The sequence below is a fragment of the Dermacentor albipictus genome, chromosome 10, assembly GCF_038994185.2.
Source record: "Dermacentor albipictus isolate Rhodes 1998 colony chromosome 10, USDA_Dalb.pri_finalv2, whole genome shotgun sequence".
Taxonomy (NCBI): Eukaryota; Metazoa; Arthropoda; class Arachnida; order Ixodida; family Ixodidae; genus Dermacentor; species Dermacentor albipictus.
The window spans coordinates 44,808,115-44,833,630 of record NC_091830.1 but is presented as its reverse complement, the minus strand read 5'-3'; the positions used below and the strand labels follow the sequence as shown (position 1 = coordinate 44,833,630).

The following is a 25,516-nucleotide window of genomic DNA, read 5'->3' as shown; positions in this document are numbered from 1 at the left end:
GAGGTTTCATTTGAGTAATGTACGCATATCTCATTAAGCACAAGCTTATTTAAACTGCATGAACCATTACTCATCTGGACACCAAATTCAGAAAAATTCTTGACATGACATTTGTCTTCACTTACCTTGCATGCATAGGTTGGACCGATGCCCTTTTTTGTGGTACCAAGACTAGAATGGAAATGGAAATTCCAAATACAGTGTCCCACTCCCAAACAACCCAGCGTACAACAGATAGCAATAGTTAATGGAACACTGGAGCTATGAATAGAAAAAAGAAAAAACCACTGCTAATGCATTCATCCTAACACTAAAAGGTGCACAGCGCATGTCAGCATGTAGCTAAACTGCAGGCCAATTAATTTTTTGAAATTTTTTTTTCATATGTGTAATTTTGGAACAGAAAAGATTGTAACAGAAACAAACAAACAAACATCTCGTGGTAAGGGTGAGATGACAGCTTTCAAGCACTGACGAACACGTAATCGCACCAGTCTTCATATGGTTTAATGTTGAACTGTTCGCACTTAACAATACTTGTAATGTTTCATAGTATATATATATTTTTAAAATAACTATATTTTTCGTCCTGTTAAGCAAATGGAATGCAGACGGAAAGCTGAACAAGAGTAGCTTGAGTATTGTCTGTGGCCCAACAACTAAGAACCACTAAAAAGTTTCCTGCTACTTTCAGATATCACTTCAAAGCTGCCGCTAACATAACTGCGTACAGGAACCTAAAGTAGCCGCGCCAGTCTTCATGCCATCTTTCGCAGTGGGAGTGGCTTTTGAGGTGGTTTAGGAGAGTAATATACTAATACAGCTAAACATATTTATTTCTTTACTGTCTAACAGCAGCAGCTCATCAGGGCCGGCTCGCAAAGCAATTCCCATATGCGATCAGCTTACCTTTTGGCACCCTTTTCAATTTCCTGGAGCCCATCAACCGCCTGGTGGAAATCAAAAACTGTAAAGAAGCAAGAATGGAGGGGCATATTTCTGTATGTGATGCACGGCATGCAGAAACCAAAAGCTATCAAGGCTGCAGGTGACAGTTTTGTACTTCTGATTAGGCTAGAAACAGTTATACATACGTATATATATATTTTTTCAGGTTGCATCACAAACTGCTATGACTAAAGCATGCGACTCTTGTTACTGAAGCCATTGATTGCTATCATTTGCCTTCTAGTGCTGAAAAAGCTGTTTGAAATCTTAACATGGGAAACTGAGCCTGGTGATGGAATTGTTTAAACAAACAAACAAACAAACAAACAAACAAACAAACAAACAAACAAACACACATTTGACATTTAGGGCTGCTTACGTGTAGGAATGCAAAAGAATTATACCATTTGTAGACCTTGAAATGCCATGAACGCACTCAGGTTATATACTCATGATGAGGCGCCACCTCTTTCCCATTGGTTGCGCTCTCACTTGCCCAGTGATGCATGCATGCATCATGCATGATCATCATGCATGCATGATGATGATGATGATGCATGATCATCATGCATGCATGATCATCGTGCATGCATCATGCATGCATCATGCATGCATGCATGCATGATGCAAGCATGCATGCATGCATGCTTTAGTCGGCAACATGGCTGCGACTTGACATGTGCAACGATGCACACACTAGGCGGAACTTTAGTTCGTTAAAACTGTGGACGCACTTTAACATCAGGGAAGCGTACTCGTCTCGCACCTAGGAGGGCCATGTTCGATTTCCATGTAGATTGAAATTTACAAAATGTTCTTCTCAAAGACATCAATTTACTTTGTTTACAGGAGCCTCCCCAAGAAATTTGATGTCAATCCAAGCATTTTTTATGTGTTTTTACTGTTTGTGGCGTCGGCCATTTTTGGTACCTTCTTTCAGTTATGCCGCCACCACCGGATTTTCATGTGATGGGGCATATAATGCTTTTGCATCAAAAAACAAACACTTGAACAAAATTACGACAAACCTATATGACATCGGTCTGAAATTAGTAGCCGAGACGAGATCTGGAGTCCCTTCTCCTCATTAGTCTTGATCTCATCGAGGAGCTGTGGAACGTTGATGACCACGCCATTTCCTGCAATCCCAAGCACAACACTTTAAGCATACGGACTGGCTAATAAAAGTGCACGTGACATTTAACAACTTCATTATTTCAGAACATCAAATATGAGACACGAATGTTGGGAGTAGCCCAATAAACACTGACGTGCTTAAGACTAAACCTTGTGCATCACCACTGTGATTTGAACTCAGGTCCCTCCAGTAATGTGTACTGGGGTGCAGGATCCACTGTAGTCAGATCCAAGTGAAGTCTGCAGTGAAGCCCCGCCCACACCCTCATAACCGCCAGCCACTGTTTCTTTCGCGAGGCCACATATAGTTTGTACTTCACACTTTCCCTGTTACCTAAATAAGACAGTAACCACAAAAACTATTAGCTTATTATATGTTTTCACTCATTATAATTAATGAGTGAAAATTATAGTGGGAAGCCATGAATACTTTGTTTAGCGCAAAACGACAGACACAAGAAAGACAACAAGACAAGGCGGCACTCTCAACTGACATTTTATTGCGTCACTCCTATATAGACTGCTCAAACCAGAGAAACATGCGCAGTGAGCACCATGCGGTGGAGCCACCATCATCCGATCCCAAGAGCGCACTTATGTGACAGAATCCAAAAAACCAAATTCAGCGCTGTACAAGGTTAAGGAAGGCACACTAATGCACTGTGACCCGTCTTTCTTGTGTCTGTCGTTTTGCGCTAAACAAAGTATTCATGGATTCGCACCAACTAGCCCGCCAACGCATTGTGCTGAACTATGGTGGGAAGGTTAAAGCCTAATTCTTTATTGAACTGAAATAAAATGCTTGTCTCATTGCAACTATTTATTGTCAAGTTTCACTTCAGTTGGCTGTGAAGTTCCATGTGCAAAACAGTCTCAGCAATGAGATGAACTGTACTGCGGACTTTTGAAGAATGAGATGCTCCGACTCCGTACACTTTGTCCATGTCTGTTGTACACCTCATCGCTTACGACGATAAAAACACTTGAGAACGGCAGACGCTCCGAAGGTATCAAGTACGACACCATTTTTTGAAAAGGTCTGTGATTGGCTGGCAGAGTAACAAAACTCGACGCGGTCCGTGTGCCTTGGTTGCCAACTGCTTTTTTTTAAAAGTTGTACCCTACTATAACCACTGTGCATCTGTAGAACATTTGTGCTTGTTATAAAATGCGCAAGAGTTAAAGAAACCCCAGAGGTTAAAATTATTCCGGAGACCCCCACTAGTACGGCGTGCCTTATAATCAGATTGTGGTTTTGGCAAGTACAACCCCAGGATTTCAATTAAAAATTTTTGCAAGGAATGGTGTCCAACACAGTGAGTGGTGTGCATATACTTCAAAGACCACGGCAGGCACTACATATCGTAGCAAACAAATACAACATTGAGCAAACTTGAAATTTAAATAAAAGTATCGGTTCATCGATACAGATTTAACTTACACGCACATTAGCCATAACATTCTCCTGATGTTCACCAAGTTTGACCTCACTGGCGGTTAATGTTCTCCCGGGACAGCTGCATAAATTCTGAGCACATACGTAATTTACTCTAAAACGTGTAATTAACCCAAATAGTTTAAACTTCGCCTACCCATCACCCATGCTGCCTACGAATGACATGGAAGGATGGCTCAAAGAGAAGGTGTTCGGTGATGACAAGTTCTTAAGAATATGGTGGTTTACAGCTCTGGGAGCCAACTGCCTTAGCCACAGTGAACAAGTTCAGTGCAACAGGCAATGCTGCCATCTGCCAATTCTTTCTTTTAATGAATGAATAGAATTTATTGACAGGAAAGACAGAGAGGTCGACCTGAGCTAGTGCGCTCTAGTCTGCTACTCTGCACTGGGGAAGAGGGAAGGGGAGTGAAAGTATTGGGATGGATGATGATGATAAGAGAAGTGGTGAGTGCTTATGTACATGAGACAGTTGCCTCGCTAGAGCCGCTCATCGAGCTTGGTGTCCTGCAGGAACTTTTAAAGTGAATATACTTCTTTGGCCCTTTCGCCTATTATTATGGTTGGTCGTGTTGTCTGGATCTTTGTCATCTGTTCTGCGCTGTTCGTTTTCGAAGATGGTCGTTGGGCTTTCACCATCGACACAAAGGCGCTGATAAAGGTCACATGCTCTAGCGTGACCAGAGCTGCGGGTCGCGTTTGTCACTTAATGACAACTACCATAGCTCTATGAAATGCACAAGCGGTTGTGTGAGAGCGGCGAAGGTCTAGATGCTGCGGTGAAGTGTTTGGGAAGGACACCCCCTTCTATTCTCCTCCCCCTCTCCCCTTGTGGCAGCTGCGGGAGAGGATGCCAGTCGCTTTGAGTGCTGGCGCTCACGCTGCTGGAGTCAACGCACACATAAGAAATTGGCTTTTATGCATATACCACCTATACTGCTGGTTAACAGCTCTGTCCTCTATGAAATTGTGAAACGAAACAACAAATGCCATTTATATATCTTCACTGTAACAAATGTATGCCTTCAAGCACATGATTGCTTCAATAAAGCGAATAGTTTTCTAGAAGCATTCAGCCATTCATTTGCGTTAACATTCACCATGATTGGTTTCTGCACAGTCTTTTTCTTGAAACTAGTTTGTGCAAGACAAACCAGAGTGCTCTACGTGGACAACTCACCAACGACGCCTGTGCATTTTGTGTTGGTCAGCCCGCTGGGAAGGAGGTGGAAGTCATAGTAGATATTCTCCACGACAACCGTGTGCCCCGCATTGTTGCCACCCTGCAGACAAATGCAGTGACTGTTCAAACAAAACTGCATGACTCCGTATAAAAAAAACATACGAAGTGACTGCTCACAGAGCCAAGTGTGCACGTCGGTGTAGAAGCAGTGTAAAGATGGAACAACAGCTTAAGGACCCGAGGTGTAGCACAGACTGCCAGCTGACCTATTTGGTACGACAACTGTAACGTATGTGCACCTGTCAACATGTGCCCCCTTTTTTGTTTAGCAGCAGCAAAACAACCAGAGAACACGCACACATGCGTGCAGGCATAAAACCTTGACAACACGCACCAATATTCAAGGAGAGTCTAATGTAAACTCAATGTACTAGAGTACGAGATGCAGGACCCGCCGTGGTTGCTCAGTGGCTATGGTGTTGGGCTGCTGAGCACGAGGTCGCGGGATCGAATCCCGGCCACGGCGGCCGCATTTTGATGGGGGTGAAATGCGAAAACACCCATGTACTTAGATTTAGGTGCACGTTAAAGAACCCCAGGTGGTCATAATTTCCGGAGTCCTCCACTAGGGAGTGCCTCATAATCAGAAAGTGGTTTTGGCACGTAAAACCCCATAACTGAATTTTTTACGAGATGCAGGCAATGTATCAGAATTAAAAAAAGAGAAGAAAGAAAGAAAGCCAGCAGCTATATTCATGTGCGCACAAACAAAAGTGCACAAAAAGGTGAGAAGAAATGAGGTGACACAACTTCGCCAATATTCTAAGACCATTGTACTTTGAACAGGGCTGTCACCCTTCAATACATTGCCTTGCGTGAGCTATGTGATGCAAGACTTGACTGTCAAAATATCAGATCGGGGCAGGTAAGGCTACTTGGCATTGCAAGTTGTTATTCTTCAGCAGCGTGCCAAGTCTGCTCTGACGTAGAAGCGCAAGAAGCCAGTCTTGCGGAACACAAGCTTCCAGAGGGCAACAGCCTATGAAGCGCGGGTGTGCATGTGGGAGAGGGAGAGGGCAGGGTTACAATATGTAGATGGCCAGTTAAGAAAATCCTGAACATGTATTGCGGCAGTTATACACACACACATTTCACTTCATGGCGCAATTCCATATGCTTGAAAGTTGTGGGTATAGACCCTTTCATCGGGCAAGAAAAAAAGGGCATGCAGCGAGCCTTTCCTCCTCTCTGGCTTGTGCGACCTGGCGCGGTGCTGCTTGAAAGTATTGCTGATGCGTGCCGTGGAATGATTTCGGGATGTTTTAGCACATGCTTTGCGAAATTTACACAATGTTTGTTCGTACAAGGTCCTCGGTGAACCAGTGTGTAGCCTTTCATACATCAATAACAACAGTATGCGGAAATATCTCTTGAGGGTGCAAACAAGCGATGCACATCGTCAGCCAGAGTGTGCGTATATTATGAAATTTTGGGGTTTATTGATTTTAATTCAACTAAGAGGACCAGCGTCTGTGTATTGCCCCAAAATGGAAAATCTGCTCACTATCGATCGCTTGTTGCAGGAACTAAAACATAAGAGCACATGCTCGTGTACGGCCAACATAAGGCAACCCCGTAACATTTAAGTGCCAGGCGCTATCAAATATTTGTGATACACTGGCATCGTTCTCATGCATTTCAAGTCTAGTAGACTTAAAATTGCTGTGGTATGTCTACACTAGCCTCCTGTATGAGGCCGATGGCGTTGCTCAGCACAGCAATCACTGTGGTTGGTGAACCAGCATGATACATAAGCTATGTGCTTCAGCATTGCCTTTCTTGCCCTGTAAAGCAGTAATATCCAAGAGGTATCGCATAAAAAGAATGCGATGGCTATTTATGAGGACATTTCCATAATACGGGTGAGTGTGCTGTAGAGAACGAGGCAAACAAAGCTGAAAAAAAAAATTCGCCTATTACCCTCTTTCTAAAAGAAGAGAGAGAGAGAGAGAGAGAGAGAGGGGGCTAGTGCCGTAATAAGACCTCACAATGCCGCACAACGTTTATAGATCTATAAACGTTGATGTCGCATGCTTGGGCCATGTGCTACATAGAGCAAAGATATCTATAATCCAGCATCCACCACTGCTTCAAATGCAATGCTCGCGCAGCTCGTACACGGTCGCTTTGCTAGACAAGTGTAGTTTACACTGTAAGGTATGCTGTTATAACTAACCAAAACTATTTTATTCACGGGTAGAAACCACATCCACTGAACCAAGTCACACAATGTAATCTACAACTAGCAGTATGAATGCTTTTCAAAGTATAACAGCACAACTTCTACCATAGCAGAATTCTGAACAGTGCACCCAACTTTATAACGGGCATTACAGATCCCACTGCCTGAATATACCGTCAGCAGCAGCGCAGCTAAGTGGGTCATTGTACGACCTTTAAACCTATTCGATTCCTCTTGGCACGCTGGAAAAGTGCTCCAGCCATCACCCGCCATTCAGTCCACATTCACAGTCACTGTTTGGTTGCACCGCTTACAATGAAAGAATACCACGCACGTTTTTCGTGAATGCGCCTTCAACCATGCCTAGTACCGTCAATCTTGGCAATGGCCTCTACGTGCAAGGGCAGCAACCGAGTACAAACAGCACCAACAATGGTCGCAGAAGCAAGGAGGGGCAGAAAGCTCTGAATAGAAAGGCCAAGCCCACGATGAGGGGCTGCAGATTATACACACCTTTCCCCCTCCTCTTGAATCATTTCTACCCCCCCCCCCCCCCCCCCCCGAGACAAGAATAAAACTTGGCAATCCAGTTGTGGCGTGTGCCAACCCCACAATGAGGTGGAATGCAGCAGCGAGGTTGCGCCACAAAATCCCAACAGGCCAGCTGGAACGACCATGGCCTGAACTGGACGAGCATTTCACCCAATGCCTTCTTTGCTCCAATGGTGCATTTGCGTTATTACTTTATAGAAGCATGAGTGATTGCTACCAGCTTGGCACCCTCAGTGTTGTGTGTGGGAGAAAAATTACGCACACGCGAGTCAGCGAACACAGATATATAAAGCACAGTATAAGAATATAACAATATTTTATCTGATACAGAAAGAAAAATGTCTGGTCATTGGAGTCATGAAAATCTTGAAAGCAGTGAATTGGATTTACGGCATGGAGTAGTAGCAGAGCACCAACTGGCACTATTTCCAGTTAGTTACAGGCGCGGCTTGGTAGCGCGTAAACCCCAGAGAAAAGCAACTGTTTGCTTGGCCAAAGGCTACAAGGTCCAGCAAACACGTGTGTAGGTCATATACCACACGGTTGCCTCATTTCGCTTTTTCAGTTTTTTTTTTTCTTGTTCAGGCACACCAATATAATAATAAAAAAGAAATATGGTGTGACACTTGGATCTCCCGACTAGCTGACAACCAATATAGGGGAACAAGAAACTTTGCTGCAGGAGACCTAGTTAAATATGTGGGAATGGAGAAATTGTTTCTCTCTGCATCCACTACAGAGAATTTGGTGAGGTTTGTCGCATTTAAAGATAAAATGTTAGAATGTATCAACTGTAGGGAGTAGATATCCTATTTAGGCCATAAAAGGTCTTAGAATAGCTGAAAATTGTGAAATTAATAATGATGATGATAATAATAATAATAAACAAGCACTCAATTTCCAACTCTGACTCCGAAATGGAAAACCATGCCACAATGCGGTAAACCGCGCTCATTGAGAAAAGTAATGCAGACAAAATAGATGTATTATACACCCCTCCGATGTACACCACTTATTTACGAGCACGCTTTTGCAGAACGCTCAAAAACATTGTCAAAATTTCGTGTAAGCTGTGAACAAATGTCACATTATGTTCAGAAGCTTCAGCAGGTTCAGATCTATCTGCTTTCGGTGCGGAGTTCTGGGTGTGTAAGCTTTGCTTGAAGACTTGTTTTAGGAAACTTGCCAATTTTCGACGATTTCTGTAAAAGCTACCAAGCCTCAAGCCAAAGCCTGCTCCCAAAAGTCGGTAGAATTGAGCTTGCTCTCTCTAATGCAACAAATGTCCTAAAGTCAGCTGAGCACTTGTCTAATGAGCCTGTTTCTGCGTTTTGTATGTTTACTGAAAAAATAAATAGGAGTTGGCCTTGAGGTTAAAGCCGCCCTCTTAAAGTCAGGCATGTGTTCCAGGCAGCAGCAGCCAAAAAGGTCACAAAAATAAGGAAAGGCCAGCTGAAGCGACAGAGCGACATGTGTTCCCCACATGCGTTTCATCCAATTTATTTACGTTTTTTCTTATGACTGTATTTGTTGGCCAATGCGCCAGGCTGAGAGGCTAAAGTTCATAGGGAAGATAAATGTATAAAATGAACTATAAAGTTTAGACGGACACCAAAGTGAAAAAGGATTTGAGCTGTGTTAGTAAGTTACCCTTCCACAATGCCAAAAATGCCACTTCTACGAAGAGAAGACCCTTGGCAAGCCAGAAATGAAAAACAAGAAGACGGGTGTGGGGCTGCCGCTTTGGAATTCCTGCACCATCTCTCCGTGACATATTGACACTGTCTGCTGGGGCATAGTTAAACGTCTTTTTAGGTAAGAATGGACTGCACTGTGTCTCGAAAGAGCTGAAGACCGAACTTGGACTGTTTCAAGAACTTGTACAGAACTAACCACAGGACCCTAATATGAGAAAGTACTTTGAAATCCATGGATGTCACACTGACGTACCGGCCCTGGGGTTTCGAAGCGAAATTGAGAAATAACGCCTTGAATGTCATTTTACCTTTTAATAATCATCCTATAACCGCAAAACCAACGAAAGTAGGGTTCTTAGTGAACATTTTAACAATCTAAAGTGATTCAGTGTTCCTCTTTACTGTCCTTCTAGTGTCCTGAAGCTGCCCAGCTGTCTACAAGGGATGCTGTCGAGGAGTATTCTACAGTCCAAGTTTTTGAAATCGAAATCAAATTATGGGGTTTGATGTCCCCAAAGCACAACACGAGATATGAAGGACACCGCTACCTGACAACTTCGTATTAACTTCAATCACCTCGCTTTTTTAACGTGCAGCTATGCCAAAGTACAACAGATTTCTTCCTTTTTGGCCACAGCAATATGTGGCCACAAGGGCTGGGAATCAAATCCACGATATCATGCTTTGAAGCAGAATGCCATAGCAACTAAGCCGCTGCGGCAGCTGTCCCAAGCTTCTGCACAATAGGTTAGGAACATAGTTTAGCACTGATAAAATAATGGAAGTCCATCTGCCAGATGCATGTTATTCATCCCACCGAGACATCAAACAATGAATGCATTAACGAAGAACAATTACTCAGCCCTAACCAACAGCTGTAAATACAGGGACCTTTCTTTTTTTTTTAGTTCAGTTTTAGCTAAATGTAGTTTGTACATACATAGAAGAGGGAGTTCCCAGAATCAACAGACTGTAAAGAGGACCTGCTGTTAGTATAGTGCAAAAAACTTAAATGTGAGGCAGTTCTAGACAATTACAAAAACAATGCATTACTGAGGTCAGCTGATAAAATGAAAAAATTATTTCAATAACACAGAACTGTAAACAGTAGAAAGATTACATCGAGTGAAAAAATTTCCAAAGGTTTGATTTAAATCTTAACTCTGAGGATTCTTCCACAGGAAGCGTTAGCTTGGAAGCTCATATCTAAATACATGGAAACGGAGAAATAATTTTTTTTCTTGCAACTGCCTCACCGATTTTGATCAGGTTTGTTTCACTTAAAAAAGGAAAAGTTACAATCTAGTGACTTTAGGAATAAACTTTTTTTACTGATACCATCCATCTTTAAGTATGCTTGAAAATTGCAAATTTACAAAAACCCAAGTATCAAGTTAACTGCAACTCGCCAATGAGAAACGATATCCCTATTTTGTATGCTGCACCTAACAACACATCTAAAGCTGACAAAACGATGTAGTACCATATCAGCATGTTGGGAGCTCAGGATTGAGCAGAGAGATTCATCTTGAGTAAGGACGACTATCTTTCTAGCATTGCTTGAATTAAAAAAAAAAATAAAGGCACTTCAATGGAGTCATTGGCAACTCATGACGTGATCGCTCTTCTGTGTCTGTTTCACAGGTACATTTATATCAGTAAATCTGACCGTCTGCCAATTCACGCACATGTGCCCACGTCACGACGCTTTTACTACACACTCAGTTTCATGGGCACACATTGGTCAAATGCAGCCGTTTAACTCATCATCACTGCGTCACACATTATAACAATCTTTCAGACCACATCATCTCCATGTCAAGCCACAAAACCTTTCATGATAGCCTGAATACGCTCTTTGATAACATAGTATAATGGTTCACTGTACTATTTGTAACCTATGTTTTGTTACCTCTTTATTTGATGCTAACTTTTTTTTTGTTCTGTAGAAACTGTTACCCCCTTGCTCAATGCCCTTCAATAGACCTGTAAGGTATTCTGAATAAATAAAAATATTACCATGCTCTGACATGTACCACTAATCTGTAAGACTTTCCAAACCTTCCCAAATGTAATAGGGTCATGTGGGCTGTAAATTCGTATATCCCATGTGTGTTCTAAATGTTATAACCGATGCAGCGTCACAAAATTGCAAACTTCGTGCTTCAATTTTTTTTTAACTGGCCAATTTTCGGAAATGTTTGTCAAAAATTCTAGACCCTACATCAAAATCCTGTTTCCTACAGTCACTAGAACTTTCTTTCTCAAATGCATCAATGTCATTCAAATAGGTCGAGTGGCTGCCTCATAAAAGCATTTCTGCATCTCACATGCATTTGAATAGGCAGATTGGATTTGGCTCTAAGCTAAAGCTTCCTTTTAAGATGAAGTGGTAATAAATCCCATGGTAATGTGGCTGAAAGTGCTACCGAAGCTGCTGTCGCAACCAGCCACAGTCAGTGTTTCGTCCGGAGCCCCTTGGAATAGGCTTTGCACATTATATAGAAGCTGCATGAATCCTGTGTCTTTTAAACGTGTGCTGAGGCAAATGAAGAGATCATGCATCTTGCTCTCAATCTGACATGCCAGACACTACAATCTTCAAGAAGGGCACTATCAGCTGCCTCAATGAGTCACTGAACTGCGTACTGCCCCAGCTCTTGATATGATGCAGGCTATATCTGAGATCCAGTAGACGGGAACGTGCTGAGAGATAATTTTTTTATTTCTTATTTCTGGTCCTCCTTAAAAGGGCAACGGACTGATCTTGGCCCGTATCAGGTTCCACAAGGCATCAAGGGGTCAGCATATGCAGAGAAAAATGTGCTGACATAGATGCCATCTTTTTTACATCGTTAGTAATGTTGCACATGGGATTACGGAGGTTGACAAGAATTTCTACGCAAATGAAACTTTGTAAAAATGTGCGGCACTATGCAGAACAAGCTTGCATTCTCTTCTGACAGCCGATTCCTTTTTCGAAGGATGTCAAAAACAAGCTTGTATTCGCAAGTGCATCAGCCTCTGCACTACAAAGTTAACACTATTAGTTGAGTCACTATACACAGTCACACATTTCCCTATCATAAGCAGCTTTCTCTAATGCTTGAATGACCCTGACAGTAAATAAGTGAGATCTGTTACTTGTGCACAGTTGTTTTGAAGATTAATGGTCTAATATATCTTGGGCCATATATCTTAATATTTCACTTAATATTTCTATGCAGACCTAAATGTGCAAAGTAGTGTTGAAGGATAACGCATGGCGCTCTTTGCCCATACTTGGCCCTTGTGCCAGGAAACACCACATGTCATCATCACCATGAAATGTTATTGCATCTGCACTTGCTGTATGTTCTGAAAGGTTGTAAATTCTACAAGGCTAGATTGTTATCAGACCACCAAGTGTTTCCTATCTTGCGCTGCCATCAGTGGGTGCCGGAATACAAAAAATACAACAAGCGGCATCTACCCGAGCCCTTCCGTGCGGAGTTGATAAAAACAGTTTCTCGTACCAGAGCAATGTCCAAGGGGGCATGGGAAAGCAAATATTTCAGCCTAAGGAAGTGTTGCAGCCTGTTTGCGATGTTGAAGCAGTTGTAGAGACGTCGGCAAAGACTGCGAATGCACAGCGGCACGTTCCTGTTGTGCAAATTTGACTGACCTTGTGACACACTCATTGGCGTGTGACGTAGATACCGGCAAGCTGTCGGGCCATAATCTCGGCGAGATTGAGTGAGAGCAAAAGGGTCGACAAGGAACTGCAACAATGTGTGATAAGTGAGCGCTAGTAGCCACTTCAGTCAGATTAGGAGTTCCCCCAAATAGGGCTGGCTGCCGTCATTTGCTACCCTACAATCAGCATGAACTTTTGGATTATAGATTGAGATTGTAGTGTCATGGACGTCGTAGGAAGCTTTTTTGTGTTGCCACTGGCAGACAGTCTCCCCTTCACTGTGACCATTGGGTTACAATTAAGGATGAAAGGCTTTGTTATGCATATTTTCAATAAATGTTGAAAGTCAGACTTGTTTATGTTGGTGGCAAAGTGTGCAATGACCTTTCAAAAATTTTTCAGTGTTATAAGATACAGAATGTGCTATAAAAGTTGCATGGTTAGCTATCTGGATGCAATGCCTCAAATGTGAAAGCCAGGCACAAAAAAAAACATAGTTACCATTTTGGCGAAACAGGAGGTTTCTGTGTAATGAGATGAATTTACTAACATGTCTGCTATCTGTTCAGGAGACATTTTCGCTAATGAACAAGTAAAAGTTGGCTAAATCTAGCAGGAAATCCCCTACAATGGCAACAGATGTGGTACCAGCAGCAGTTTGGTTAGTTAGTGGGTTTCACCGAACCCAACCGAACCCCCCCCCCCCCCCCCAATTAACTAAACTGGAGGGCTTCACATTGATTCTGATCACCTGGAGTCTTCTAATAAGCATTTTGGATCACGCTCTCATTGCCATTGCCGAAAACTGAACGCACAAACTTGGGTTCAGTGGCAGGACGCTATAGCCTCGAGCTACCAAGTTAGAGCTGCAAGCCAGTACCAGCGTTGTACCAACAGTCATCATTATCAAGTTATTTTTATGTCCGCTGCTGCACGAAGGTTTCTCCGAGCAAACTACAATTAGCCCCCATCGTGCGTCAGCTGATGCAATCCTGTGCCTGTGAATTTCCCAGTTTCATTACACAACCTAATTCTCTTGCATCCTTGACTGCCATTTTTCTTTCCTTAGCACCCATTCAGAAACTAAAGCAGACCACTACATAATTTTACACAGCTTGCCCAACTCCATTTCTGCCTCTTAAAGGTAAACTGCAAAAAAGTTTTGGACTGCATAAAATGCCTAGTTTCAGGTAGAGTAAGCATAAAGCAGCCTTCGTGCAATATTTTGCGCTTGAAACAAGGGTGGATGCTTTAAAGAAGCTCTCAAAAATAGACATCAAAAAGGGACATTTTTTATTAAAAAAAAAAGTAAAGAGACAGAAGAACCAACTGCTGCCAATATCACTTGTCACAAATGACACAAAGTCCAAGACACTGAGAACCTTGGCATGACCAGTAAAATTAGACAGTGCCGGGATTTGCGTCATATTTGCTAACCACCAGTTGCACACAGTAAGACAATTAGACAATTGCCAGCCATGCAGCTTTGACAAAATGGCTTCAATAGTATGTACTTGCTCTTAACTAATTTAGCCAGAGCAAAATTTTGTTGTAGTTGGCTAGGATATTGGCCGCCCCTTGTTCCTCTATAATCCATACAACATATTTTCCTGTCTCATAACACTAGAGCATACCAACAGTATGCTAGGGTATTTTTCAGCACCATACCTGGTATTTCTCTTTTCTTCAACCACATTCATTTGTGCTGAGAGCAGAATTGACAATGCACAGTTCAAGCGGCAGCTGCTCGAGAATGCTTGAATTTACAAGTAAAGAAAACGGAAAGTAGCCAACACCAACAGGATGTCCATATGTGGCAACCAAAACAGTCATCGCCAGGACGCAGGAGATAACAGCCTGTCAACAGGGCTCTGCTAATTGAAAAACAACTGCAGCAGACGTCAACAGGGATAGGTGCAGCAGCTCTAAGAAGCAGACAATGCCTGCTTGCCAAACACAACATCTCCCCTGTCGAAGCTTTGCTGAAGCAGTGTAGAAGCAAAAGAAGTTACCAGATTATCTTGCATAAGCAATCTGTACACAAGTTCAAACTTTCATTACATATCTGTAAGCCCCTACGTAAGTTGAATAGAACTAGTCATCAACTAAATATGTAACAGCTGTGCCCTTCTTTTTTGTGTGCCAGACTGTGTATGATAATGAACAAACGTAGACTCTGGAAAAAAAGAAGCGAGTATCTTGTGACGTCATCCTAGAAAGCAATACTTGCCAAAAAGCAGTATCTTTTTAAATAAACTGCCTGATTAAGCAAGAATGAAGATGGAAGATAAAGCAGTGGAGATTGAGGCTCACTGGCTGATCAATCAATGAACTATACAATCAATCAGGGTCTTATTACTGTGTAGATTCAATGCACCATTATTTTATACAGGCAAGGCCCTTAGTATCTTTTTGAAGGCTTTAGCAGAGGCTTGTGTGTTTGTGGCATGCAAAATGGCTGAGGAATGGCACAATGAAATGAAATAAGAAGAGAGTTAATAAAAACGTCACAAATCAATTCAGGCATCAGGAGAGACTCTCCACAGGTAGAGCCCGCATCGGATTATCAAGTTTCCCAGCCTAAATAAAGCTTAGGTTATGTAAGAGTTTCCTATAAAAGTACACTGTCAGCCTCAAATGCAAGGCTGTAGATGGAACAGCCATTACAGAAAATTTTGGAATACCTACCTCGAAAATGTTTAACTGAAGATTGCTCCTGACACCTTGGAAATTACAAAAAATTCACTTATGTGTTCTGTTCAAGCTTTTGTAGATAATGTAAGGCTACTAGCTGTATAATTGTGAATCTAAGTGATAAGTTGTGTCAGTTGCACAGCTGCCTAGACTAAAAAAGGCAACAGGCCCCAAACACAACAGATGCAACAGCTGATCTAGTCAAGGTAGGACTAAAATTTTTCCATCTCAAAGGGGGAGGCAGGGGCAAGCGAACCCAAGCATTCAGGTTGCACAACCAAACAATTGCCCAACTGAACTCCTGAACAGCAAAGCTCAACAATACACCGGTATGAAGGCCAAACGCCGCATGGGGTGTGCAGCAAGCTTAAGTGGGGCTCCCTTCGAACAGAAGACACGTGCGCAGTAGAAAGTCTCCAGACGGCCTGGAAAGATTCCAAGTGGGAGAGTTGCCTGTTTCTTACTGCTTATATTGTTGGGAAACACCCTTACAGCCTAAGCAGGAGTAGCTTCACATGCGCGCAGCGCTATGAATGCAGACAGCTGTTTGCCGTCGCCGCTCTATCTGGATGGCTAGCAAGCGTGGCGGAGTGCTGGTGATAAGGCTTCCCCCCGATTTTGTTGGTAAACACTGCCGGCCGAGCAAACATGCAAAACGAGCTGTCGTGTGGCAACGTCCATTCAGTGCTTGCCCCGTCTCTTCCTTCTTGTGCTTTCTGTTGTTCATGCGGTCCTTTTCCCCCGACCATGTTCAATGTTTACCAATTCATCCAATTTTCTCTTCTATTAAACATACATTAATTGCTGCCAAGTCTGTGCAAGCAAAATTTCAACCGAATCGAGCAATGATTATGAAGCACACTGTAGTGGGGGAGTTTGAAATGATTCTGACTGCCTGGGGTTACTTAATGTGCATTCAATGCACATACATGAGCGTTTTTTGCATTCCCCGCCCATCGAAAGTTGAGCACTGCGGCTGTGATCGAACCCGCATCCTTGAGCTAAGCATAGCACAATGCCATAGCTACTTAGTTACTACATTTGGGTGGTGATACAAGTGAGAGGCTGCGTATTCACACACAAAACCCTATTCTAAAAAAATGACTCCATCCATCACCCTGTTTAGGAATGCTACAACAAGGATACTACAGAATATAACACACACACACGCGCACACACACGCTTCATAGGTTTGCTCTAATGTGACAAATCTGTCGTACAAATACAGGAACAGGCGAGTTGTTGCCCTGCTTAACTTTTGCAATGGCTTGTTTTTGAGGCTTGCTGCTGTTATGCTGTCGAGTTGTGCTGGTTATTTTAGATTTAATAAAAGCAGAGCTGCCAGGGGGACTGAGGTAAAAGCAATAAAGTCCCTAACAAAGCGTCACAGCATCTCTCTCCAAGCGACACGCTACTCGGTGCTCAAAGAAAGAAAGGAAAAAAAAAACAACCAGAGGACCTTGATTACCTTGTTGTATGGTAACATGGTTATGAAATCATCTGGGGAAACAGCCGCTTTTATTAGTGGTAACACCAAGATTCTACTTCAGTAGCTTTGCACCCTCAGAATGTTTATAAAACTAGCCATAGTCTGTGTGCCCTTCTAGTTTACCGCAGTACAATCGCATTCTTTGCAAGATGGATATGAGTGCTTTGTTCCATTCAAGTTCTAGTCGAGTATCATCACCTTAGTCTCACCGCCTTTCAGGAAACACTTTTAAAACATCACGACATCCTACAAAACTGAACTAACGATAACAGGCTTTGCAGAAACAGCAACATTACATGTTAAAAGAAATTTTCTGGCACTGGAAATTTTTGTTGCTCTTTGCATTGTTTAACTGTTACAAGTGTCCAAGAAACATTAGACAACGTTCAAAGTGCCAGCCAAAGCAACTATGGAAGTTGCGCAATGTAGACAGTTTTCCAGCATAGCATGGATGGACATACGACACCTCAAGGGCTGAATGAACCCGTAAGTAAGCTACCACTGCAAAACAAGCTATTCACAAGAAAAAGTATGGAAACTACATTTGCAGACAAGTCTGGAAATGCGAATGTAAAATAAGTGTACTTTGTTATACTCTTTAATGAGTACAAAGGTCAGTGCCTCTTTTACCCTTAATACACATATTAAGCAAGGCTTTTCGCTGACCTGGCGGCTACATTTCAATGATAACAGAGACAATAAATTCCTCGCATACAACTTATCATAGTGTTTCGTTACCGGCATGACAGAGCTGACCGGTCAATAACACATTGCTTCTGAAGTACCCATTCAGTTGTATAACAGTGAATTAATTCAAATTTAATCTTATATGTCACAGGTTGATCAATTTACCCTTTTTGGTTCTAATTTTACCCCTCAAATGAAAAAAATTATATAATGTGCAACTTGATGACAAAGGACCAGTCATAATAAAGGAGAATATTCCCGGTGGAGCTTTTGACCACATGCTGACGGAAGACCATTTTTGTGCCAGCCAAGGCAGGCGACATGCTTAGGCAGCAGACTGGGCAAAACTATTTCGCAAAGGCCTGACGTGACACGCTGCAATTTGCTAGATATTGGCGAGCTTCACATTTATCTGTGGCATGAAGTTGACAGGTTATGTTATGTTAGGAGGGCCGCTGACGCTCGGATTTCAGATAACCATTTTCGAGTTTGCTTTCTTCCCTGTCGGATATTTTTTTCTTTTGCTAAATATCAACGATTACCGCAGGTATCATTGGACCAGAAAGGGTTAAGAAACGACATAAAATTGTTGAGAAGCCTGCTGTCGAGTTCGCCTGCCACTGGTGACATAACTAGCGCTCTTGTCAAATTTTTCATCTTGGCCACTGGCAGGTCAACATCATGGAGACCAGTTCAGGGCCAGTATAATGTAGCGATTCCTTTTGCACAATTCGATTTCTTATAGTCCGCTGCTCAAGACACCCGTTGATAACATAGGCTAAGCAGAGTTGGCGTTAAATCTAGTGGATTATCAGTGACCTAGAATACAGTCTTGGCAATTTTTCCAGTGATGCAAATAGCCAGCAAATTGCTCCAGTAAAATTCCTCAGAGGAATTTAGGTAACTTCAATGTCTTGCCTGCATTTTGTCCCAAAGGGGATATATGCCTTCATTTGTCACTTCTATAGACATCCCAAAAAGGCTATTGGTGAGCCACCTGGGTAAGACGCCCCTTTTCTATGCAAAATAAAATCTTAAAATCTGCCACAGCTTTAGGAAACAGGGGTTGTTGAAAACTACAGCTTAATAATAAGGAAGATATGTAGGCACAACTCCAATTTAAGAAAAGAAAGGCACGTCAATCAAAGTCGACACGAAAGAAGACAAGGTCAACGTACATGGTATACGATTTATACAAACTAAAATTGGGACATTAAAGATGATGCAATGTTGCATAACTGCGTGACATCTTTGCATTTTTACTTTATTTGCTTTGTTACATTGTCAGACCTGAGATTTTTCTGGACCATCTATTTCTTTGATTAATGCATAGTTTTTTCCCTTCTCTCTCCCTCGTTTTTTCGCATGCATGTACGTTGATGTTGTCTTTTTTGGTGTCAAATTTGGTTGACACTTTTTTGTTTTACCAGGAAGCCAGTCGGGTACATCCCGGAGATACAGCAGTCTATGGTGCAATGTGGTTAACTTTCAACTATACTGGTGGTAATTACGACCGTAACATTAATTTTATCTACTCTGTGACTAATTCACATTTCTTGTCTCGTTGAGACCTACATTATGATCAAAAGCGTAGCAGTTTGGGCGAGTTGGTATGTCATGACTGTTTTAGGCTTGTAGCGCAGCTCGGAAGAGCAAAAAAGGAATAAGGTAGGGGTAATCAAAGGGAACGGGAAACAGAGTGAGCGCTAACTTCCAACTGACAGTTTATTTCGTGACACGAGACTACTTATACACTCGGCAAACCATACGACATCAGGAGATAACAAAGACATGAAGCAACAAAACCGATAGTGACCAAGTGGTAACATTCAGACAGCCTGTGGCTGCAGTCGGGGATACGCCAATTCAGTGTTTGATAATGATAATGAAGGTGAGCTTACACATGCATGGCCCAGACCAATGATAGCCTTTGCTTCGATGATTTCTCTTGTGAGCTGATTACGACTGCGACCAAGAATGACGCATTCCTCTAAGACAGGTTCGCAACCACACGTTTTGCAGTGCTGCGCCAGAAACCCCCCAGCTGTAATGCTGGGGGGTTTTGAGAACTTTTGAGCTTTTATTTGTCATCTACGTTCATTACATGGAATGACACCATCTATTTGCAAAAAAACGGAGTGTGCATTGGTTCGAGCATTGCCCCGCTCCTCAGTGATTTGTTTCTAGCTCGCCTAGACGTCGCCTTGTCAGTCAACCTTTGTCAGACTAACATTTTTAAAATATTCCGTTACGTGGACGATTTTTTGTTTTGTGTTCAGTGTTCTCCGGCTGACCTTGAGACTGAGGTCGCCTTGGTTGTGCCAATAGTCCAAGAATGCCTAGCGCCCCTTGACGTTACCTACGAGCTCCCACAGGATCATGAGATCCGGTTTTTGGATTTGCGCTTAGTTTGTTCGGATATTCATACGTGTTGGTCCTATGAACCGCGTGCTAACAAACCACTTCTTCCGTTTCATTCGGCCCATTCCAAGTTGATCAAGAGAGGCATTGCTAACCTTTGCCTTAATAATGCTTTGAAAAAGTCGTGCCACCATACTGTTTCGTCTAGTTTTGCCTCTCAGTGCGATCGGCTTTCGCAGGCTGGTTATCCCGTGTCCCTACAAGTATCAATAGCAGAACGAATTCTAAGAGAGCGAAGAAAAGACAACCAGCACGCAGATAATCCTGTAACTACTAGGGGTAGGACTAGCGTCATCCCTTATATTCACACCGTCTCGCATAATCTTAAGAAAATCGCCCAGCGAGCGAATGTTCGTGTGGTTTTTTCTGCCCCTAACAAGCTAATGAGGATTTGCAATCTCACTAATCCCAATAAGGTAGCTCCTCTTTCCTGTGATAAGAACCACAAAAATAAGTTTGTTAATTGCACACATTGTGTCGTTTATTCTTTTCCACTCAAGTGCGGAAAATGTTACGTTGGACAGACTGGGTGATGTCTGAATGACAGGCTGCGCGAACATCGTTATAATGCCAAGAATTGCATTACAGCTGGGGGGTTTCTGGCGCAGCACTGCAAAACGTGTGGTTGCGAACCTGTCTTAGAGGGATGCGTCATTCTTGGTCGCAGTCGTAATCAGCTCACAAGAGAAATCATCGAAGCAAAGGCTATCATTGGTCTGGGCCATGCATGTGTAAGCTCACCTTCATTATCATTATCAAACACTGAATTGGCGTATCTCCGACTGCAGCCACAGGCTGTCTGAATGTTACCACTTGGTCACTATCGGTTTTGTTGCTTCATGTCTTTGTTATCTCCTGATGTCGTATGGTTTGCCGAGTGTATAAGTAGTCTCGTGTCACGAAATAAACTGTCAGTTGGAAGTTAGCGCTCACTCTGTTTCCCGTTCCCTTTGATTACCCCTACCTTATTCCTTTTTTGCTCTTCCGAGCTGCGCTACAAGCCTAAATACATTATGATACTTTACGAGACTCACTATGCCACTCTGGAGGTGCAAAAATGCTGTTTTTTGACCAAGAGGCCCAACAGGTACCCAGATCCCACGTACACAAAACCTGTGTGAGGTTGCAAAGTACCTTCACCATCACTTGGTTATTTTTCGTTAAAGATGGAGCATTTCAAGTTATAACCTAAAAAAAAAAATACTAACGCCACTGCTCAGACCACTTGCAAACCACTAGAAGGAAAAGAACTGGAATACAGTCGGTATGTTATCCTGCCCAAGTTTTTCAATCCTTCCTTTTCTAATTGAAGGGTGCATTGAATGTTTAGAGACTTCACAAAGAGGAAAAAAGAAATGAAGGCAAAAGAAATGTACGCAAATAGTAATTGCTCTATTAAATGTAATGCAAAAAAGCTAGGTCGAGTTTTTTTTTTGTGCAAAATCAATTGAGGCTATCTTGCGCAAAGCGCGAGCTAAAGCTACTCTTAACCGCGTTTTATTTACACGTCTATATAGTTTACCTAAACTTTAAGACTGATGCTTTTAAGAATTTCGTGACATTTTCATTAGGTGTTATCAATTATTTTCCAAACAAGATGCTTGGATAATTGACATATTTCTCTCGTAGAAGGAAGGAAAAGACTTCTACTTGGTAGATTTTGCAACTTTCTATGCTGGCTGCAATAAGCTTTTTGCAAAGACATTGAAACAAGAATGGCAGTAGAATTTAAAAAAATTTATCATGGTTTAGTCTGATAGAATATGTTTCCTGGAACAAGGCTTCACTCCCCCCCCCCCCGTTTTTCGTATAACTACCCCCCCCCCCCCTGCAATGGCTTTGTGTCAGACTGCAATGTGTGCAACCAAGTTGCAGATCAGTACAATGGCACCACAATAAAATTAAGCTTCTTTAATTCAACATCATCATTATCAGCCTATTTTAGTCCACTGCTAGACAAAGGCCTCTCCCAGCGATATCCGTTGCCCTGTGCTGTGTCAGCAGACTTCATCCTATGCCCTATTTCAGGAAAACAAAAGGCAAAGTGACGGATAAAACTAACAGCAGAGACAGTCACATAGCTTTAGCTAACGGACGAGGTTAAAGAAAGAGCCATGATTGCAGAATGAGATAATTCAAGTTGGACAATGTCAAAAAGGCAAACAGTCGCATGTTTCATATTTCCACGACATTTGGTTGTCTAGTATAATGACAGCCTGCCTAAGGAGAAGTGAGTGATGTGAAAAACACCCCTATGTGTCAACAACAGGGCCCACAATGAAAGCTGCATCGTTGAAAAGGCCAAAAGCCACTCACTGAGATAGCTTGTTACACAGTCGCTGCTGAGCACTATTTAGTAAAAAATTTTCAGTGACAATCTTGGGTGCAGAGGTAATTTCAGAGTTCTATTACTTTGAAGTGAAGAAGCAGGTCGTATTACCTGTAGCACATAGGGGTATGTAGCTGTGAAACTTATGTGCTATGCTACACTAGTGAACTATGGCAAGCATCACCCAGCCACAAACTTGTGTAATATAGAATCTTATAGCCTTTTCTAAACATCTCATCATCGATCCTTTCGGCTATCCTCTGTCCCTGTCCTGCATTCCCAAATTCCTCACTCTTCGCTGGCTGCTGTTCAGGTGTCGGCTGCTCGAGTTGGACAAGTGTGGCCAGCCAGTATATTCTGTCCTCCATTGAAATTTCGACCATTCCTTAGCCTTACATAGTTCAATAAACAACCACTGAGCATTGTGGAGCCCAAGATCGAAATGAAATTTGTGTTTTTAACAGCCGAGCACTTCCAGCCTCCTTTGCATTTCACTGAAACGACTGTGCTGAAAGGCCTTGCATTTGAGACCACTCATTGCTCTTGTTTTTAAACGTTGTAGCCCCAATTTGACTGGCTGGAGGTGGGAACTACTTTTCTTTCACCAAGCCGTCACGCAGCATTAGTAACACTGTCAGTGCCTGTGCTAAAATTTCATAGCCTGGCACCTTCAGAGGCTATCGAAAGGTGTTGGAAAGGAGTGTTTATCAAAAAGCTCCTCATCATGGAGGAGTGCTGGTGAAGTGCAATTAAAGTTTCTCGTTACTTCATTGGCTCCTGCTGTTCCCCGACCCCCTTAGAGCACCCTACGCGCCTTTTGTAGAGACTCAGCAATGCCTACAAAGTGTAGAGACGTAAATATATGACTAGGCGGCAATGCCACGCCGTTTTTGAACTGGTCAGAAGGACTAGGCACACTAAAATTAGGAGCAACAGCCAGAGACAAACAGGCGCTTCAGTGAATACGTTCACAGTAGAAGAGGTGTTGAATGCAGATTTGCGGATGAGCTCAAAACATCCCTTCAACACGCGCTGTGAAGACAATATAAAACGGAACAAAAACAGCAAAAGGCGCCATTTTCTCTCTCTCTCTCTTTCTTTTTTTGCTATCGCACATAGAGATCTATGGCGCCAAGGCGCTTGCAAGGCCCGGGTATGACTAATCCCTCCCATCAAAAAGCCCAATCCGAAAGCCGTGGTCCTATAACACAATCAATAAAGCAAACAGAGGCTTTACGCCCAGCTTCCAAATTATCTTCTCCCGGTCTCCCACGCTTTTTCTCTTCTCACGAAAGCAAAGAGGGGCCCATCCACCGGAATGAAGCAGTGGAAACGGATAGGGTGGCCGCAAAAGCCCGGCCGCAATCAAGGTCACGTGAAAGAGACTTCTGCAGTCATCACGAGCGAGGATGCAGTTACGAAGATTGCACGATTCTTTCAAAGCGACACGCATACATTGCCCGTTTTTACCGCAACAGAACGAATTAAACCCTGCCAAAATCACCGGAATGCCACGAGTATAAACAGAGAGGTAAAGAAACTGGGGCGAACGACACCGGCACCTTGACGGCATTTTCACTGCGAGAGCTTCACTGCAAAATCGCGCGCTCGCCGACAGACAAGCCGACTCTCGCATTTCAAAAAAAGTCCAGGCAACGGCTTATACGAACGCACGAAGTATACTCGAAGACGACTCGATCTACGTGGTCACACACGCGCGAAACAGCGCGATGGTTGTGTGTCACCGTTGCGTCCGCGCGGTTCCACAGGACCGTAAACAGTGCACCGTGCAATTAGCTCATCTGACAGAGCCTTCCCACCAGAGAGAGAAACACGATCTGGTCACATGCGCCACACACACAGATGAAACCGTAGAAGCTGTACTACGCGGCACGCTGTCGTGGTACTAGGCCGCATCGTTTTTTTTTTCGCCCCACCTGCCCTAGACCGGCAACGCGCCTCCGCAGCGGCTGATGCCTGTTTCACATGATTCTAAAAATCGCATTGCGACGCGTGCGACAGCACCGATTTTCGTCGTTGCAGTCGCATCATGTGAAACAGGCTTGAGCCGGCGATGTCGCCTCCTCGCTGGATAGCACGGTCGCCGCGAACGGAAATTTACTGCGACCGCGGCAAGAACGGTGCGGGCGGCGTCCCCACGTGCACCAAAATAATTAAACGGGGCAGCATACAGAAGGAAAGCCCCGCTGCTGCTGTCGCCGCTAGCGCTCGAAGCCGCTCTTACCTGACACCGGCACACTATGTGAGCCTCGCTGGCCAGGAGATCGACGATCTTGCCCTTGCCTTCGTCGCCCCACTGGGCGCCGAGAACGACGTTGGCGTGGCTCTTGGGTTCGGGTGGTGCCCGGTGGAAGGAGTCCGGCAAGTCGGTGCCGCCGTTGACGCCGTTCGGGCAGCCGCAATTAATGTAACCCGACATGTCCTACCCCCGCGGACCGCTGCGCGCTGGCGAGTGGGGCAGTGGGGCCTAGGCTTGCCTAGCAGCCGCGCGCCAACCACGCTATTTGCCGCCAGCAGGCGCAAAGCGCGAAGACGTCAAGTCGGCAAGTGGCCCGGGGGAATTTATGAAACAAAATAGTACCTTCACCTCTGGTAGACGTCGTATATCAAAACATCACACACTTGCTGAAACAAATTTTAGGTTTAACTGTTTAAGGCGCTACCTGTGGACAAATAATAAAACTAATTTTAACAATATCTTGTTTTAAAAATAAATTTTCTTGTAATATTAAATTTTGCTAGATGGGGCGGCAAAACAACTGTTCAAGAAACAGTTGTGCAAAAAAATGGAGGTATTGACGGCCCTGTACACTCTCAAGTTCAACAAATGGCCACAGAGGGCGAAAAATCAATCGAGGCGCGTTTCAGCGTAAGCGCGCAAGTGGAGTTACTGTAATTTGGTCGAATACTTTAATTTGTGCTTTCTCTGCTAGGGGCGCTAAACATGGTGAATTTTTTACTTTACACAAACCATTGACATAAAC

The 25,516-nt window shown here is 43.3% G+C and overlaps 1 protein-coding gene across 1 annotated transcript in view; it reads right to left on the bottom strand.

The window, feature by feature from the left end:
* The window catches only part of Adss (adenylosuccinate synthetase), a 50,567-nt gene extending 25,521 nt beyond the window's left edge, over positions 1–25,046 (bottom strand). Inside the window, exons 1-5 of the mRNA XM_070527735.1 lie at positions 24,757–25,046; positions 4,722–4,824; positions 1,977–2,087; positions 910–967; positions 126–171 (exon numbers count right to left, since the gene is read on the bottom strand). Of these exons, the coding sequence (XP_070383836.1) occupies positions 126–171; positions 910–967; positions 1,977–2,087; positions 4,722–4,824; positions 24,757–24,951 (513 nt within the window). The 5' untranslated portion in view covers positions 24,952–25,046. The remainder of the gene's footprint in view (positions 1–125; positions 172–909; positions 968–1,976; positions 2,088–4,721; positions 4,825–24,756) is intronic.
* Positions 25,047–25,516: the final 470 nt, after the last annotated feature.